The sequence below is a fragment of the Musa acuminata genome, chromosome BXJ1-4 (assembly GCF_036884655.1).
Source record: "Musa acuminata AAA Group cultivar baxijiao chromosome BXJ1-4, Cavendish_Baxijiao_AAA, whole genome shotgun sequence".
Taxonomy (NCBI): domain Eukaryota; kingdom Viridiplantae; phylum Streptophyta; class Magnoliopsida; order Zingiberales; family Musaceae; genus Musa; species Musa acuminata.
The window spans coordinates 30,991,517-31,007,315 of NC_088330.1; the positions used below are offsets into that span (position 1 = coordinate 30,991,517).

The 15,799-nt window shown below is 38.0% G+C and overlaps 2 protein-coding genes across 5 annotated transcripts in view; both read right to left on the reverse strand.

Moving 5' to 3' along the window:
* Nucleotides 1-1,323: 1,323 nt before the first annotated feature.
* On the reverse strand, nt 1,324-2,479 carry LOC135652663 (uncharacterized). 2 transcript variants are annotated; one of them, XM_065173777.1, is made up of 2 exons: nt 2,342-2,479; nt 1,324-2,272 (listed from the first exon to the last, which is right to left on the reverse strand). In XM_065173777.1, the coding sequence occupies exons 1-2, from the start codon at nt 2,411-2,413 to the stop codon at nt 1,559-1,561; spliced, it is 786 nt and encodes a 261-aa protein (XP_065029849.1). In that variant the 5' UTR covers nt 2,414-2,479; the 3' UTR covers nt 1,324-1,558. The 2 variants fall into 2 exon arrangements, with proteins under 2 accessions (XP_065029849.1, XP_065029840.1); XM_065173768.1 differs by having other exon boundaries at nt 1,324-2,284; nt 2,342-2,472.
* A 347-nt stretch (nt 2,480-2,826) lies between these two features.
* The window catches only part of LOC135583213 (midasin-like), a 63,423-nt gene continuing 50,450 nt past the window's right edge, over nt 2,827-15,799 (reverse strand). For 2 of the 3 annotated variants that reach the window (XM_065173789.1, XM_065173785.1), the window contains exons 55-78: nt 15,613-15,777; nt 15,416-15,491; nt 15,219-15,331; nt 14,986-15,065; nt 14,795-14,908; nt 11,579-11,647; nt 11,323-11,479; nt 10,045-10,202; nt 9,880-9,950; nt 9,545-9,774; nt 9,089-9,349; nt 8,855-8,981; nt 8,710-8,777; nt 8,459-8,617; nt 8,162-8,377; nt 7,483-7,773; nt 7,207-7,353; nt 6,918-7,121; nt 5,114-6,838; nt 4,698-4,979; nt 4,427-4,606; nt 3,838-3,936; nt 3,630-3,755; nt 2,827-3,469 (exon numbers count right to left, since the gene is read on the reverse strand). In XM_065173789.1, coding sequence (XP_065029861.1) covers nt 3,437-3,469; nt 3,630-3,755; nt 3,838-3,936; nt 4,427-4,606; nt 4,698-4,979; nt 5,114-6,838; nt 6,918-7,121; nt 7,207-7,353; nt 7,483-7,773; nt 8,162-8,377; nt 8,459-8,617; nt 8,710-8,777; nt 8,855-8,981; nt 9,089-9,349; nt 9,545-9,774; nt 9,880-9,950; nt 10,045-10,202; nt 11,323-11,479; nt 11,579-11,647; nt 14,795-14,908; nt 14,986-15,065; nt 15,219-15,331; nt 15,416-15,491; nt 15,613-15,777 — 5,151 coding nt within the window. In that variant the 3' untranslated portion in view covers nt 2,827-3,436. The remainder of the gene's footprint in view (nt 3,470-3,629; nt 3,756-3,837; nt 3,937-4,426; nt 4,607-4,697; nt 4,980-5,113; nt 6,839-6,917; nt 7,122-7,206; nt 7,354-7,482; nt 7,774-8,161; nt 8,378-8,458; nt 8,618-8,709; nt 8,778-8,854; nt 8,982-9,088; nt 9,350-9,544; nt 9,775-9,879; nt 9,951-10,044; nt 10,203-11,322; nt 11,480-11,578; nt 11,648-14,794; nt 14,909-14,985; nt 15,066-15,218; nt 15,332-15,415; nt 15,492-15,612; nt 15,778-15,799) is intronic. The other variant, XM_065173798.1, reaches the window with a different exon arrangement.

Here is a 15,799-nt window from a genome sequence, read left to right on the forward strand (position 1 = left end):
TCATGCCTCCAGAGCCAAGAGAGGGGGTGTTAATACAACCTAGCAGAATGATTGCAGCAGATTGGCTATCTTACTTATTATGGTGATGGAGTATGGTAGGTCAGAACAAGAGGCATTTTAACTCCAAAAAAGGACAAGATTTGAGGGACTATCTTTACTCTACTTGTAATATACTTCCTAAAACTCTTTGCTGCCACATTAGTGATGGTTACTACGGGCACATTTTTCTTCCAGCATTGTTCACACAAGTAGAAAGGTTCTATATAGGTTTGGAATGAAAAGAATCAATACAATCAAATCTCTTCTCTCCTTGGAAATCTTTGAACATGAATCTTGTACACAAAGACCCTGAGAAATTAATTCCTTGATGCCATGCAAAAAGGCGAAAAACTTGAATTATTCAAACTGACTTATTATTATTTTTCGACGGTCAGCTCTGAATAAAGCTCTTTATTATGATACAAGAGGATTGAAATGGACATTAGATTTTGCTAGAGAAATATAATATTCGAGAGGCCGTCTTCGAATCAAAGTCTTCATCTCTTTGAGCACTCCACATGATATTTTGACTGAAAAGACTTCATATATATATATATACACATACACACACACACAAAGACCTGAGAAAAATAAAATGGAAGACAACGTGAATCACACAAATCTGATTCTTTTTTGTTTTTCTGCGGTCAGCTGAACAAAATTCTCATTGAGACTTCTTACTTGTTCCATGTGATCTAATGGTGATGATGGACTAGATTTGGAATTGCACCGCACTCTGTCTGCTTCCTCCCCGAGCTAGTAAACGAGGATGTTTCGTCTGCAGCTCTTATCTTGCCATGGCTTCATTGTTTCCCATTACAACGAGACGTGGAAAGAAGCTACAGGTGATAAGATGGGGACATGTCGTCATCAAAGCTGGGGAACACATCGAGCAGCCTAGAGTCCAAGCAAGTGAGCCGTTGAATGATTCCCATGATACTCTTGTCTTCTGCCCTTTACGTGGCAGCTTTAACCCCATGGCTCATCATTGGATCTTGCCAGCAAATTGATCGGCTAAGAGCCAGGGCGAAGAACACAGTCATATTAGCACCCGCCCATGCTACACGCATTGGATCTATTCCCACAATTTACGCTGCTAGATTAGCTCTTGGGGCTCTCGATCTCCTCGGTCACCTGTTACTTTTGCAGCTGAAATCTGACTGTTCCTTTTGCACACCTCAACAAGTCGAATGGGGGGAGACACATCTTTAGCGGTCACAAAACCGCGTGACGTTCCCCACCTCAAGAAAACTGAAACGGGAACAAGAACGCAAAAGTTCACGGTGGCAGTGAATCCGATTCCAAGGTGGGAGTGGAGAATTCTCCATATCTATTTCCCACACAGCATCGTCTCACACTTGCTGTTCATACTAAGTGGCAATGTTTTCTTTTCCCTTTTCCCATTTGCTACGTACACAGTTAATCGGAATAAGAAAACATGGCAGCACCTCATCACCCAAACAAAAAGCAGAAGAGAGAAGGAAAAGGAGGATTTGGGAAGGGGGGGGAGGGAAGCTGGTCACACGGATTTCAAAGAAAACGTAGCGTTTTGTAACTCGCTTCCGAAATTACAGTTGCTGCCACTCTCCAGTGATGAAGACGAGGAGGAGGAGTTCCGAAGGGAGGCCGGCAACGGCGACAGGGACCCCTCTCCGTCCTTCTCGTTCTTTGGGTTTGGGTTCAGGCTGATGGCCACAGGGGGGATCTCGGAGCTGCGGAGGTCCGGCGGCGGGTGACGCCACTGTGGGAGCGGCCCCGCCAGCAGCAGCGTCTGCAACAGCGGCCCCGCCCCCATCACCGCCTTCACCAGCCGCCCTTTCTCCGGCAGGCCCCTCCTCGCGGCCGCCGACTCGACCTCGGCCAACGCCGTCAGCGCCGGCGGCGACGCCCCGTTGCTGCTCTCGCCCACGTCCTCTGCGGCGGCAGCCGCCGCAACGTCGCTCCCGTCGTCGAAGGCAAGGGAGTGGGCGGGGTTGGTGTTGGGGTCGAGGTTGGGCTCGGGGTGGGAGGGAAGGTGGGGGTGGTCGCCGTGGTGGAGGAAGAGAAGGAGGACGGCGTGGCGGGCCTCGTCGCGCTCCCGGGTGGCGACCTCGAGCAGGCGGGAGAGGTGGAGGGCCTGGGACTCCATCCTCCGTAGCTCCTCCTGGGCGGTGACGCGGGTGGACTCCAGCTCCAGGGTCGTCCGGAGGAGCGCCTGCTTCAGCTCGTCTGCGGCCGTGGTTCCGCCCGCTTCCTGCGATGCATTCTGACACATCAAGTTTTTGAGAGGTGGGAAGAAAAGAGAGGAGGGCGGAGGAGATACCTGAGGCTGCTGCCAAAGAAAAGAAGCGCCGCCGGTGACAAGTGTCGGAGGGAAGCGATGGAGTTGGTCCATGCTGACGGTTATAATTTGTTGGCAGTGGAGGGTGTTGCTTGGCGTGTACTGCCTTCCCCGCCAGGGGCTATATAAAAGCCGAAGCCATTTGGTTTCTACCATGTGTGAATCATCCCGGTCGACAGTGTAGTTAGATAAGGGTCACACCTCATATGGAAAGTCGATATTACACACCTCAACTATTCTACTCCGAAGATTTTTCTTTTTCCCGGATGCATTAAAATTTACATAGGCAAACATACTGTCCCTCTGCATTGCCAGGATATATACGTAAAACCCAATTCTGAAGAGAGATTCATATGTCCCGATCGGTCAGACCGGAACACAACAACAGTTACGGCGTGAGCAGATTACAAATAAATACAAAATGATTTATAAGGGGCACCCATCAGTTTGTAGGCTTCAAAAGCAGCTTATAAAAACTCACTCTGCAATAAAATTGAAATAATGATGTTAATTTAGTGATTACATTGAAGCAGATTCTCCTTGTCCAACCTCAAAAACAATAAAAGAACCAAGATACAAAACAGCTGCTACAATGATTCTAGACTGATAAATACATTCACTATACTTCATTCTCTGAAACTGGCCCTTTTCCATCCAAAAAATAAAAAGAATACAATTTTGAAAGCAAAATTTGGGTGTAAACATGTATATATTGCAGTGACGTAAACTGCGGTGGAGATATAAATAGCTCCCACGCTGGAAAATTATTCAGAAATCCTGAAGGAAAACCTGCTGCTTGGAGGATCACAAGCATCATATACCAACCACGTAACCATTTGGTGTACTGAAGCATGCATACAACAAGAACGCTTTTGCTGTCCATTGCCAACTTTGGAAGAACAGAAGACCTTACCATCTAACTGCTGAGCCGACATTTTCAGACCACCACTGCTGAGCCATTTCATAACTGCTTAGATGACCTTTGTTCGGCATCAGCTGCTGCTGGCATCGCTTCTCCCATTCACACACTATGTTATGTATATGCAACAATTATGGTTCCTCACCATCTAACACATTTTACTCCATGCTGTTCTGCATAAGCTCAAACCACTGCAGGAATAGCCAATGCAAGATAACAGTCAGACTATCAACAATATGAAGCACTATTAATTTTCCTAATTGATTTTTGCTACTAGTGATATCATGTAGTATGACTACTACACCAAATAACAGACCAAAAAGTGGAGAAAGAATGCAGCAAAGACATAACCTGTCTCAACAAATCAGCTAGTGTACGTGGAAGTGTTTCAATGTTCCTCAGTATGATATAGTATGGAAAAGGGAAAGTTTTTAGATACTTTGTAAAAGAAAGTTTCTCCCCTTCAAATGACGCTTCCTGAAAAAAAAAATTATATACACAATAATAAGAAATAAAAAAGAAAAAAAAAATTAGTAGCACAAAGAGATCGTCCACATACCATTAGATCCTCAATAGATTCTTGGGGGCTATCAAGAAGTATAAAGGCTATCAATCGCTTTCGATTTAAAACATCCCTTACACAGCGCTTCAAGTTTTCCTGCCATAATTGCTTTCTAGTAGTCAGGAACAGGGCTACCAAACAAGAAAGAAGAAAAGGTGATGGGGCATTATTTACATACTAGTGCTTCATCTTTGTTATTTGCACATGAATCATGATTAGCAATATCATGTTTTTGTATCAATCCCTAGTATCTCAAACCAAGTCCAAAATAGTGGCCTACTAATTAACATGATGCTAGGGCAATTATGGAGACAAAGCACTTTTATCACTTATTATACTACGATCTCAAACCATGTCTTCATTAGGTGGACAGATTTTCTTTTAAAATTTGAACAAAGGTTTCAAGGATGAAGAAATTAATAAATGTTATTCAACCATGACAATTAACTATTCCGAATATAACTCCTCGTTTTGATTCTATGATATAAATATTGTTTGTAACGAGTCGCAGGATATATATGCAAGCATACAAGTTTTATTCAACTGCATAAAAACTAATCAAGATCTGTAACTTTAAAATTCACACCTTCTCATGAAACCTTCCATCAGCTATTATCAAAACGAGCTGGTTCAGCGGGTTCTGGCCTGATGGCATGCGTGCTTTTGATACTGCAGTGTCAAGCATATCGTTCAAGTACTTAAGCAGATCAACTACTGGTTCATCAGCTATGGTGTTGTCTTGCTTGAATGACAAGCTAGAAATCATCTGTTCCAAGTAAGCATATATATGCATAAGCAACACAAGACTCATGAGGTTACTGAAACCAGTATTAAACTGATGATAACATGTGACCCACCTTAACTCCAGCTTCTCCAGTAAATGGCTGATCAAAATCGTGAAGTAACCTAATATTCCCCTTCCCACCAAAACTTGCAACTGCAAATTGGCCAACTTCTAGTTGTGACATTGCCCGACACACTGTTACCAGTGCCTCAATAGCTACACTTCCACAGTGGCTTTCAGACATACTGCGTGAATCATCAACTGCAACCACCACTTGATAATTCCTTTTATTGGGTCTGGTTCTCCTCAACCAGATCTTATCTTTCCTGAAATGGCTTGCAATGTATGGTACAACCTGGACATATCAAGAGTTAAACAAGGATCCAAAATTAACAGAAGATACAATCTATGTTTGATTAACACATAATTTTAAGGGGTAAGTGATGAATGTGACGATCTATCAAGGATGGTTAATATACACTTATTTACCTTCTTCATGTTAATGCGTTTTCCAGTCTTATAATCCCCCTGAAGCTTGCTTGCGAGAGTCGGTTCCATCACCAGGCGCAGCTGTTCGGCCAATTCCTGAGACAATCGTGTTGTGATCACTTCATATCTTTTCCATTCTGAGATAGCTTTTCGCAGCGCCTCATCAGATATTGATTCAATTCCCAAGGACCTGGATAACACCTTATCATCTGGTGATGAATCGAGTGGCAGTACTTTTTCATACATGTATGAACTTTTAAATGATACCATGTCCTCATAGAGATTATGCAAATTACATTGTTCCATTTCTTCTGCTGATGTATCACCTTCAACTGCCATGTCGGGAATCTCATCAACTTTTTCCCTGGGAATCAAAGCTTGTCTGGATTTAAGATTGCTCGTTTCAGAACTCTCCATCACATTACTTCGATCATTATCTTCATTCTTCAAATTGTGACTTTCATCCCCAGAAAACTTGCTGCCTTTGAAGTCATTTTTGATTTGGTCAGATGTTGCAGCTGCAAGAGCCTGAGAAGTGCTCTTTTCAGCCTCAGACACAAATCCATATTCTTCTGCATTCTCACCAGCAAGATCCTCAACTAATTCTGACTGATGTTCCTGAGTATCAACTGACACTTTAGCTCTTTCTTTCCAGTTTTCCATGGCATCTCCTAGACTTCTGTATGGATTTGTTCTAGTTCTTTGCATGGACAAATTACTGTCCTGTGAATTCTCAGGTTTTGACTGAAATTGATCATAAGAAACCCCTGAACCATCAACAGAGTTGGGAATGGATATTTCCATTTTGGGCACTTCGTCAGATGGTAAAGACCTTGATGGAGCAATGCTACTATTCATGTCATTACTGTTGGCCCAAGAAATCTCAGCATCCATTGTGAAGTCTACTCCATGAGAATTACTTGCGGACTTCAATGATTCAGTTCCATCTGCTGGATACTCCAATGGCTCAATCTTATCTGATTCCAAAGTTTCTTTATTCGACTCTAAATTCATATTTGCAATTTCAGCTTCCTCTTGCCCTTCTTTATTCTGTGAGTTTTCATCAACTTGATTACAACTGTCATCAACATCAGTTTGTTTGGACTTTTCATCAACAACATCATTTTGCTTGGACTTTTCATCATCCTTCATTTCTTCATCAGACTCACTGGGTTCAGAATTAGCTCCATCCACGACATCTGAACCTTGCGGTTCATCCATGTCTACATCTTCAAAATCTAGTGCCTGTTCCTGAAATTGTTTTCCTGTTGAATCTTCAAATGCTTGATTTTTGTCCAGCATCATGTCATCAGCATTTAAATCATCATCACTTTTTTCAGATTCCTTGTTCTCCTCAGTTAGCCTGTCACTTTCATCTCTGTCCATCTCTTCTGAATCCTCCTTGGCAAGGGCATTATCATCTTTTGCTCTGAGTTCTCTACTACTTGAATCTGTCTTCTTGACAGCAGGACCTGACTCATATTTCTCAGTTAAATTTTCAGTATTGCCATCTTCATCCCTATCCCAAGGCTTCTCATCAACTACCTGATCACCATCTGCTGTCTGTCCCATCCTAGAATCCAGGTTCAGGTCTTCCTCATCTTCAAGGTCAGTATCATTGGAATCCCCACTCATGCTAAATGTTTCAGCATCAAAATCCTCTTCCATTTCTATTCCTTTATCTTTGTCACTGGGTCCTTTGTCCAACTTATCCTGTCCTTCCTGCTGGAAATTGACAGCACAACTGTTAGAAGCTAACTATATCATAATATGCTGCAAAAACAGTAAGCGCTACTACAAGTACCTTCTCGGAGGAACCAAGGAGCTGATCTTCATCCTCAATCTGATCACTTACATCATTAATGCCTTCACCCTCCCCCATACCAGTTCCACTAGCATCTTCAGATCCATTGCCTGTGGTGGTTTCTATTTCTTCTTGAGCAGAGCCAAATCCTTTAGAAAATACCAAAATAAAAATGTGGGCAAGCACATTTGTCATTTCAGCTATCTGCACAGAGTAACAAGTCAATTCAGTACACAATTGTTTAACGAAAGAAATGAAAGCTGATAAATGAAGAGACAAAAAAGCATACCGCTACATGTGCATCTAAAAACTCAGAAAGGATGCCGTCTCCAAAGGTTAGAATAAGGTCCAAAGGATCACGAAGATTCTTGAGTTGCATCTCTATGTTAGAACAAACTTCAGTTTTCCTGTTCGCAGCAGAACTTGCAAGTTTGCTCTGCAAGATAAGTTATATGTGTAAGCACAAAGGTGATATCATGGTTCACCAAAATTGAAATTGACAATAATTTCAATCTAAGATTGTGAGCAACTAACATTGAAAATGGAGTTTAAAAGGAGAACATACCGCTGCAACAATTGTGATGCTAAGAGAATCATGAATTCTGTCTAGATGGAGATTCATCATATATAACTGAAAAAGATCTTTCCACGATGTTATATTCTCAGCAGGCAATTTTTCAACAGAATTATGGTCACCATAGTATGCATACAGCTTAGCACAAACATCCATCATGAGTTCAGATGTTCTCTCATAATTTTCTCTGTAAAAAGGTTCAATATTCTTGGCATTTTCTCTACAGACGAATTGATTACTCTCATCACGCTGACAAATGAATTCCTTCATTATCATCTTGCCCTGCAAAATTTGTGCACAATTTGAAGGAATGAGCATTTCCAAATTGATTCAGAAGCACAAGCAAACAAAAAATTTTAGCCATAGAGGTACATATCTAATAAGTAATCTTCCAAAGAAAATTGTGCATGCAAACTAGGCACAGTATCAGGACATAAAAGAAATACTTGTAGGAAGAGTTCGTCAAGTAAGATTTTACACAAAATTGAAATTCGGACAAATGAGCGGAGCCCAAAAAGCAATTGTCATCAGAAAAAATGGTAAGTCATTAGTATAGACAATCTTTATTTATATTATTATATTCAGACAGAATCATAATAAGTCTGAATATTTAGAAATCAAATAGTTGAACATTGCATCCAGGACAGATGAAAAATCCAATGCTACAGACCTTGTTGATTAGCTCTCCAAAACGATTAAGCAAGGTTCCCTCGACAGATCTCACAACCTTTTGGAAACCCAACACTCGAGTAGCTTCTTCAAAAGCATTAATTGTTTCAAAATTGGACATAACCAATTGCTCCATTTTCTCAGAGACAAGACAGGGAACTTCTGTAGCAGTTGTCACAATCCCATCATTGCCAAGTAGGTACATGTCTAGTATTTCCTGAAATAAAGATTAACCTCAGATGAGGATGTTAACTCAAAGTATATAAGTAAAGCATGCTTGGATGCATGAGATGACTACCTTTGATTTTAAAAATCTAGGAATGAACATATCAATGACAGGACACACAGTGTCAGCTCCATCCCTAGTAATCTTGCAAGTATTCAGATGACCATCTTTTATGCTTCCAAGCAACATACTTGTATCTCTTGACATGGCAAGTAAGCTGTCAAATAGTTGCTGCCAAAAAAAGGAGTCAAACTAAACCAACATGTACATAGGACAAAACTATAAATTAATTTACTCATAACCAAGACCAAAGAAGAATTTACCTTTTGTTCCCACATGCATTTGAGTAGGAGATGTTGGTTCCTAGCTATAATGAAATCACCACTTACTTCTACAGGAAACAGGAAAATAACATAAAAATGTGCTAGAACAGAAGAATAGGAAACTATAAGTTCTCCAGCATGTTACCTTTGCTATGCAACAGAAGACATTGCTGATGAAGTTTCTTCAGCCGCTTATATTCACTATATATAACAAATCTTTGCTCTTGTTGCATCAAAATTAAATGATCAAGAAAAGAGAGTGCTCGATTTACCTGCATAAAGGTGAGGTAGGAACACGAAAGTGAGGAACATAAAGCATGGCACCATTACAGAACAAACCTATATTACAATAACATTGCTAAATTGCCAACACACTGACCTGCTCTAAACTAAGATCTTTACTAAAACCAAGGCAAATCTCTTTAAGTTGCTGCATGCTAGCCAAGTTTCTGAAGTAGAACTGATTAGCAAACTTCCATTTCAATGCATCTTTATCATCTTCTGGCCTCTCTGAGTGGCTCTGGGAAGTGATGCTCATATTTCCTGGATATTTGTGCCAGAACTCTTGCAGGAGCAAATGTAGCATTTCATATGAAGGCTGAAGGTACAAGTCACTCAGATGGCCTGATTTGGTTCCAATCTGTATGAAACATAGAGAAAGGGGGAATACCATGATCAAACAACAGGAAAAGCTCAATAATCATGAGGAGGTGATGATAGTAGCAGGCTAATTTTCTTCTACAATATTTAACTGAATAAAGCAAATATAATTTATTCCACCTAAAAACTTCCAAGTACTCCCTTGAAAGATCAAAAACAAAAAGATAGCCAGTACCTCATTCAATACAGATCTATGCCTTGATAACCCACTCTCTTCAAGAATCTTTAGCAAATTGCTTAGTGCCCTTCTCTTTCTGAGATTTTTAGTTCCATGTTTCCAGATATGAGCAAGTTGAGCTGCATTTTGGCAAACCCTTTCGAGCGAAGACCAACCTTCCTCCCATAATTTCTTTAAGCCTTCATATGGAGTTTCAGGCATCAAAGACTGTTTGATATCTAACAAACCTGCAGCATTAGCAGCAAATATTGCAAAACTTTAATTTGGCAAAAAACTCTTCAACAAACCATAATCCAAACACAGAAGAATATATGCTATCAGATATGTCATACCTCGAGCTTGTAAGAAATCAGTTTTCAGTACCAATTTAACCTTGTCACTCCAGCCATTACACCATAGGAATCTAGATGAAAAGAAGCAGATAGATTAACAATTACCTTGAATTCAATAAAATAAGTTCAAAATAGAATAATTGAGGTACAAAATAGAAAGGGAACCTTTCTGAGTTTCTGAGTTTCATGGCATCAAGAGGAAACTGCAACACATCTAGACTTGTTTCATTGCAAGTACAATTCTCAAGCCAAGCAGGAATTTTCTCTCTCTTCAATGTTACTTCTTGGTTAAGAACAACCATCAAAGGTTGTTGTAAAATATCCTGACAAAGAAAAGAGCCTGGCAGTTAGCACAGAACAATGAATCCAATTACAATAACATAAATATGATATGAATCTACAACAACAAAACCGTAAGTCCCAACTATTTGGGGTCAGGTACACGGATCTTTTGCCGCTATTTATATCTCTAAGAAGTCATATATTTAGTTAAATTTAGAGTACTTAAATATTTACTTATGATTTCTATTAAAGTCGGTTTAATCTACTTTTACCTCTCCTCGTACCACTAACGTTAATCATTTCATGATAAGAATCTAGTGTTATAAAAAAAATGTTCTGTTGATGGAATAAATAGTTGTTTAGTCTATAAGAAATTCTTCTCAAAAAATAAATTGAAATAGAAGATCCTTTTCATTCAAGAAGCATGTATCTATTATATATTGGGAAATAATGATTCTGAAGCATTATTTTCAGGATCGATATACAACCCAATCAGAAATATATAATATTAATCAAGGATCATAATTTTATACTGTACCGAAGTTTCGAGCATAACTCGGTACCGAGCGATACACTGGTGTGTGTGTGTATGTATATATATATATATATATATATATATATATATATATATATTAAAAAGAAAAAAAGGCGACGTCGCCCCCTTTTTCTACCCACATGGGGAGAAGAAATGTTGCCTCGACAACGCTTCATTTCTTCTCCCCGTGACGTCGTCAAGGCTTCTTCTCCCCGCACGGATGAGAAGTCGCCGACGACGCCGAGGCTTTGTCACCTCAGACGAGAAGAAAGCAACATCTCATCTGCAGCGTCCGACGAGGGAGGGTGACGACGGATCGAGATCATCGAGGGAGAGTGGCGCCAGATCTCCAGGTTCTCCCTTTTCTTCTCCCTCTTATTTCTTCTCCCTTGGCTAATACCACCCGATAGCGGGCGGCGACGGTCAAAATCGATCGTCACTGATCGATTTAGGGTGGTAACGGGGCGGAAGCAGCCCCAATTGACGGTACCGCCCGGTAGTGGGTGGTTCGCGTATCGGTCTGCTGATGGATCAGTACGTACCCCCTGGTACGGACAGTATTATTCGAAATTAAAATCCTTGGTATTAATAAACAACAACAATAACAAGAGATGGGCAAATTATACATTAAATTTTTGAATAAGTTTTCGCATCTTCTGCCTGGCCCTGCTGAAGCTTTCTATGGACGAGTAGTTGTGAGGATGCTCCCAATGTAAAAGCTTAAGATGCTCTTTCAAATCTTTTTCTATAGTTCTTCTACCATTCTCAATGTGCTCCAAAACTCTGAAAGTGGAGAAGAAATAGTTACAACTTGCCTTAAGCTTTTAAAAAGAATAGTGGAAATCAAACTACAAAAATTATTAAGTTTTTTTCTGAACTTACAATGGCATGAATTGCACATAATAACCAAAAGCATTGTACAGGATGTTCAGATTCTCTCTCATAGCAGGACTGCCATAAATCATTTAGGAGTGAGTACTTGACAAATGTATAATAAAAAAATAATTTCCCTAAGAAATGGTATAAAGAACATTACTGACATCAGAATAATAGCTTCAAATTTATGCCTGACAATCAAACAAATGAAGATTTGCATCCCGACATCCACAAGAAGGAGAAAACAAAAAAAATATTATGTCCACACTCCACATGTACTGGGCCACTAAAGTTGCTATAAGAAATATGTGAATGATAAACAAAATGAGTGCAAGGATACCAAAGCCCACAAGCATGAACAACTCATGAAGAAATACCTCTCAAAGCTCAAGTTAAACCACTACAGCGCAGGAGCTCCAAGTTAGTAACAAACAAGTTTTACAATGACTCATAATTATCATAATCGAATCGGAAAGCGATCCAGTCAAGCCTTTGGTCACTACGTCAATGGTCGAACCAATGGATCAACTTATCAGACCGCATTTTTAATTAAAAATATTTTAAAATACATAAAAATAATTTAAAATTAAATATAGTAAAACTAATAATTTAATTTAAAAATAATTTTATACAACTGAAAATAAAACTTTAATTGTATTAAAAATGATAAAAGTGGCAACATCAATCAACATTATAAACATAAACATTTATCCATATTAAAAAACATGTCACAAAATCAATGGTAGTAATAATACCAATCCAATTCAAAATCAATTATTTATTGATATAGGAGAAATAATTTATCCAATATAATTGTCACGATTGAAACAGCATATACACCAATTCTTGATCAACATGGATACCTTTTTAGTAATCAAAACAGCATTTAATAATTCTACCCCAATTAGTCAATTCCATATTATAATCTGAATTTTTAAATTCATTTTTGCTTGTTGCAATATTTGTTTTGTTCTACAAATTTAATTCTATTTAGATAGATTTTGCAAGCTCTGACTTAATCTCTCTCATCTTCTTCTTCATCATCAATAAAGTCATTAATTATTATATCCTAATTTATTTCTCAATGACAAATAATAAGAAATATTTAATGTAATATCCTCTTAAACAAATAATAAGAAAGATTTAATTTAAGGTTATTTAAGTAATATTTTGTTATACAAAACCTGATCATATGTAACCCAGACAGTTCATGCAAGTTATCCAAAACCAACTGGGTCAATTCTGGTTTTTCAACACATCCAATCCATTAAGTGAATCAGACTGATTAATGGTCTAGTTCTGGTTTTTCCAGTCCAACCACCCGGTTTGGTCTGGTTCTAATAACTCGTGTAACGAATTCTAAGTAGGCCAAGGTTTAAACACTAGTTGGATTGATATAAAAATGATACAAACTTTGCTTAATTTCTCACGGCATGGACTACTTAACAAGCTAATTTCTGGATTATTATATGATTTACACAGAACAATTTGACAAGTTATAGTGCCCTATATAAAATTTTACATTAAACTTTCTACTAAGCTTTACAAACTCCAACTCAGGATAACAAGAACACAAGCAGATACTCATTGATAAGTAGCTGAATATTTTCCACTGTATAATTTACATTGATTGGAAACAAATAAGGTGGAGCCAATTCATTTCAACAATGTTATATTAATCAATGAGCCCGATTTCATAAAAAGAAAAAAAAAAGAATACCCTAAATATGTAGATGGCCACTATTTGCCTACGTGCCATGTCTTGTGTTAATGCAGGATGTTCGTTAGCACCACGAGTGCCAACATTGACAGGACAGTGTAAATCATGCAGATGCACTCTATAATTCGATAGTGATTTATTAGCAACAACTAAATTCTGAAGTTCAAAACGGGTTTGTTTTAACATCACGACAAGATTCATCTAAAGGAAATGAAAATGGGTCTTATTCATGTGCAATTATGATCATTTATACCAAAGTGACAGAGTTTAGCAAATATTTTTAAGGCTATTGTTACTAATAGAGTTCAGCAAAATGTTTTAGGGTACTGCACTACTGCTCAAAATTAATTAGTTTAAAATTTTTATATTAATAACTAACACAAAACAGATTTACATATCATAATCTTATTCCTGTTGGATATAGATCAACTCAAACATTGAAGTTTGAAAGTCATTTCAAATATTTCTTTTTACATTTTTGGGATTTAAAGGGTTTAAATTTAGTAAGATTTAAGGTTTATCTAAGCATTTTGAAAAGCGTGAAAAATTACCTTGGGGATAAAAGTAATGCTTTGATCTATCTGAAGATTCTGAACTGCCATAAACATTGGAAATCACAACCTTTCATGCTTGCTACACAAGCCAATATAATAATGGAAGAAGATCTTAAAACTTTTAGAAATAAGGCTTGCTAGCTTATAAATAATGTTCCATTCCATTTTCTCTCCTATTTTTAACAAATACAAAGTGTTTTACACAATCATGTCATATTTTAGTATATTAAGACAAAAAGAGTAGCCCACCCTTACCTATGAAGCATAGACAAAATATTATGCATTACCAATTTGCAGAATATGTCTAATCTCAAAGTCAAACAAAACATAGCAGATATTACAATAAAAGAGAGATTTTTGTGTGGCAACTTCTAAAATCTATCGAGGTACACTTATATATCACAATTAAAATTAAACAATTGACATGAACTTATTCAAAAGAAAAGAAACAACTTATATCGACACATATTTCAAAAAATTCAAGAAAATAACAAGAATTTATAGTGCGAGAATATGATATCATCATTTTACTTATATTAACCGCAAAATGATGCTCAATATAAGACAATAAAATATTTTACAAACTCACAAAAAGTATCCATATTATCCAATTTCTTACAGAATTACACAGTTTAAAAATGTACCAACATATCCCAAAAGTACCCAACACCGGCTACTGATGTGACAACTGCCTTAAAATTAAAATTTGAAAACTAGCATTTCCACACCTAAAATAGAGCATCACTTCCTGGCCCCAATATGAGAGAATGTCCATTTAACCTATTTGTTTATTTTCTATTTAGTCATATGGCTACAGTATCACAGTTCTCACCCTGTCAAAATCAAATTTGCTATCCACAAGTATCATGCAGGTTCTTTCATCATTCAACAAAGTACATAAAACAGTAAACAAAATTGGGAGATGGGAGATGGTTTACAGAACTGCACCTGGAATACGCTTTCAAAACAACACCATGATTGAGCTGACCATGGAAAGCAAGAAGAAGGTTAAGACGTTTCTTGAACTCTCCAACATTGGAACTTCCAACAAAGTCCTCAATACTGCATGTTATCATTTGCTTAAAGCCAAGTTGGAATTAAGTTTTATTAAAAATGTTAATATAAAGTGTGGTGCATGCCTTTGCATAGTGAACAGTTTATCAGCCTCAGCATCACCAGATCCTCTACGATGGAGAACTGCGTATAAAGGGAACCATAGCTGCACTCAACCAAGCAGAAATTCAGTAGGTAGAAATGTGTCTGACCATCGAAATACGATTCACTTAAACAAAGAATCACATATGTATCTATGTATGTCCACATGTATGTACATATGCATACACATACAGGCGCGTGCGCACATATTTCTAACCTTTCCAGCATTATTCTCATATTGTTCCACAACCTCATCAAGTAAAGTAGGCCAACAGTCTAATTCAAGTTTTTGCCATGAAGAGATCAAAGAATAAATTGGATGGAGCAGATCTGCAGGTAAAAAAATTAACTAATTTTACAACAAAAATCAATGAGGAAAAAAAGGAAAAAAATTAAGTAGGACAAATATATTACCCGTGAGAGAAAACATGGAAGCATTTTCCTGCAAAAATTCGGCTCTGCCAACTAAAAGTTGCAGACTGAGTAAAGCCTTTAGAACAAGATTACATTTCACATGCAAAAAAGGTAATAATAGCCATAAGATATTGATTAAAGCCCCAGACGAGTAATCTTGGTCACGAAATAGGATAAAACAAATACAAATGAAGTACCTTAGACAAAGGTGTGCTAGGATGTTCTGACAAGAGTTTGTCAATAGCATGCAATAAATTCTGGAGACCAGGATGCTCTGGCCACTCTTTCAGAAAAAAATTAACCCGCTCTTGAATGACAGTGAGTGGTTTCACCATTTTATGTAATAATGAAGCATTTGAATCCTGAAAAGAGAACCAACTACAG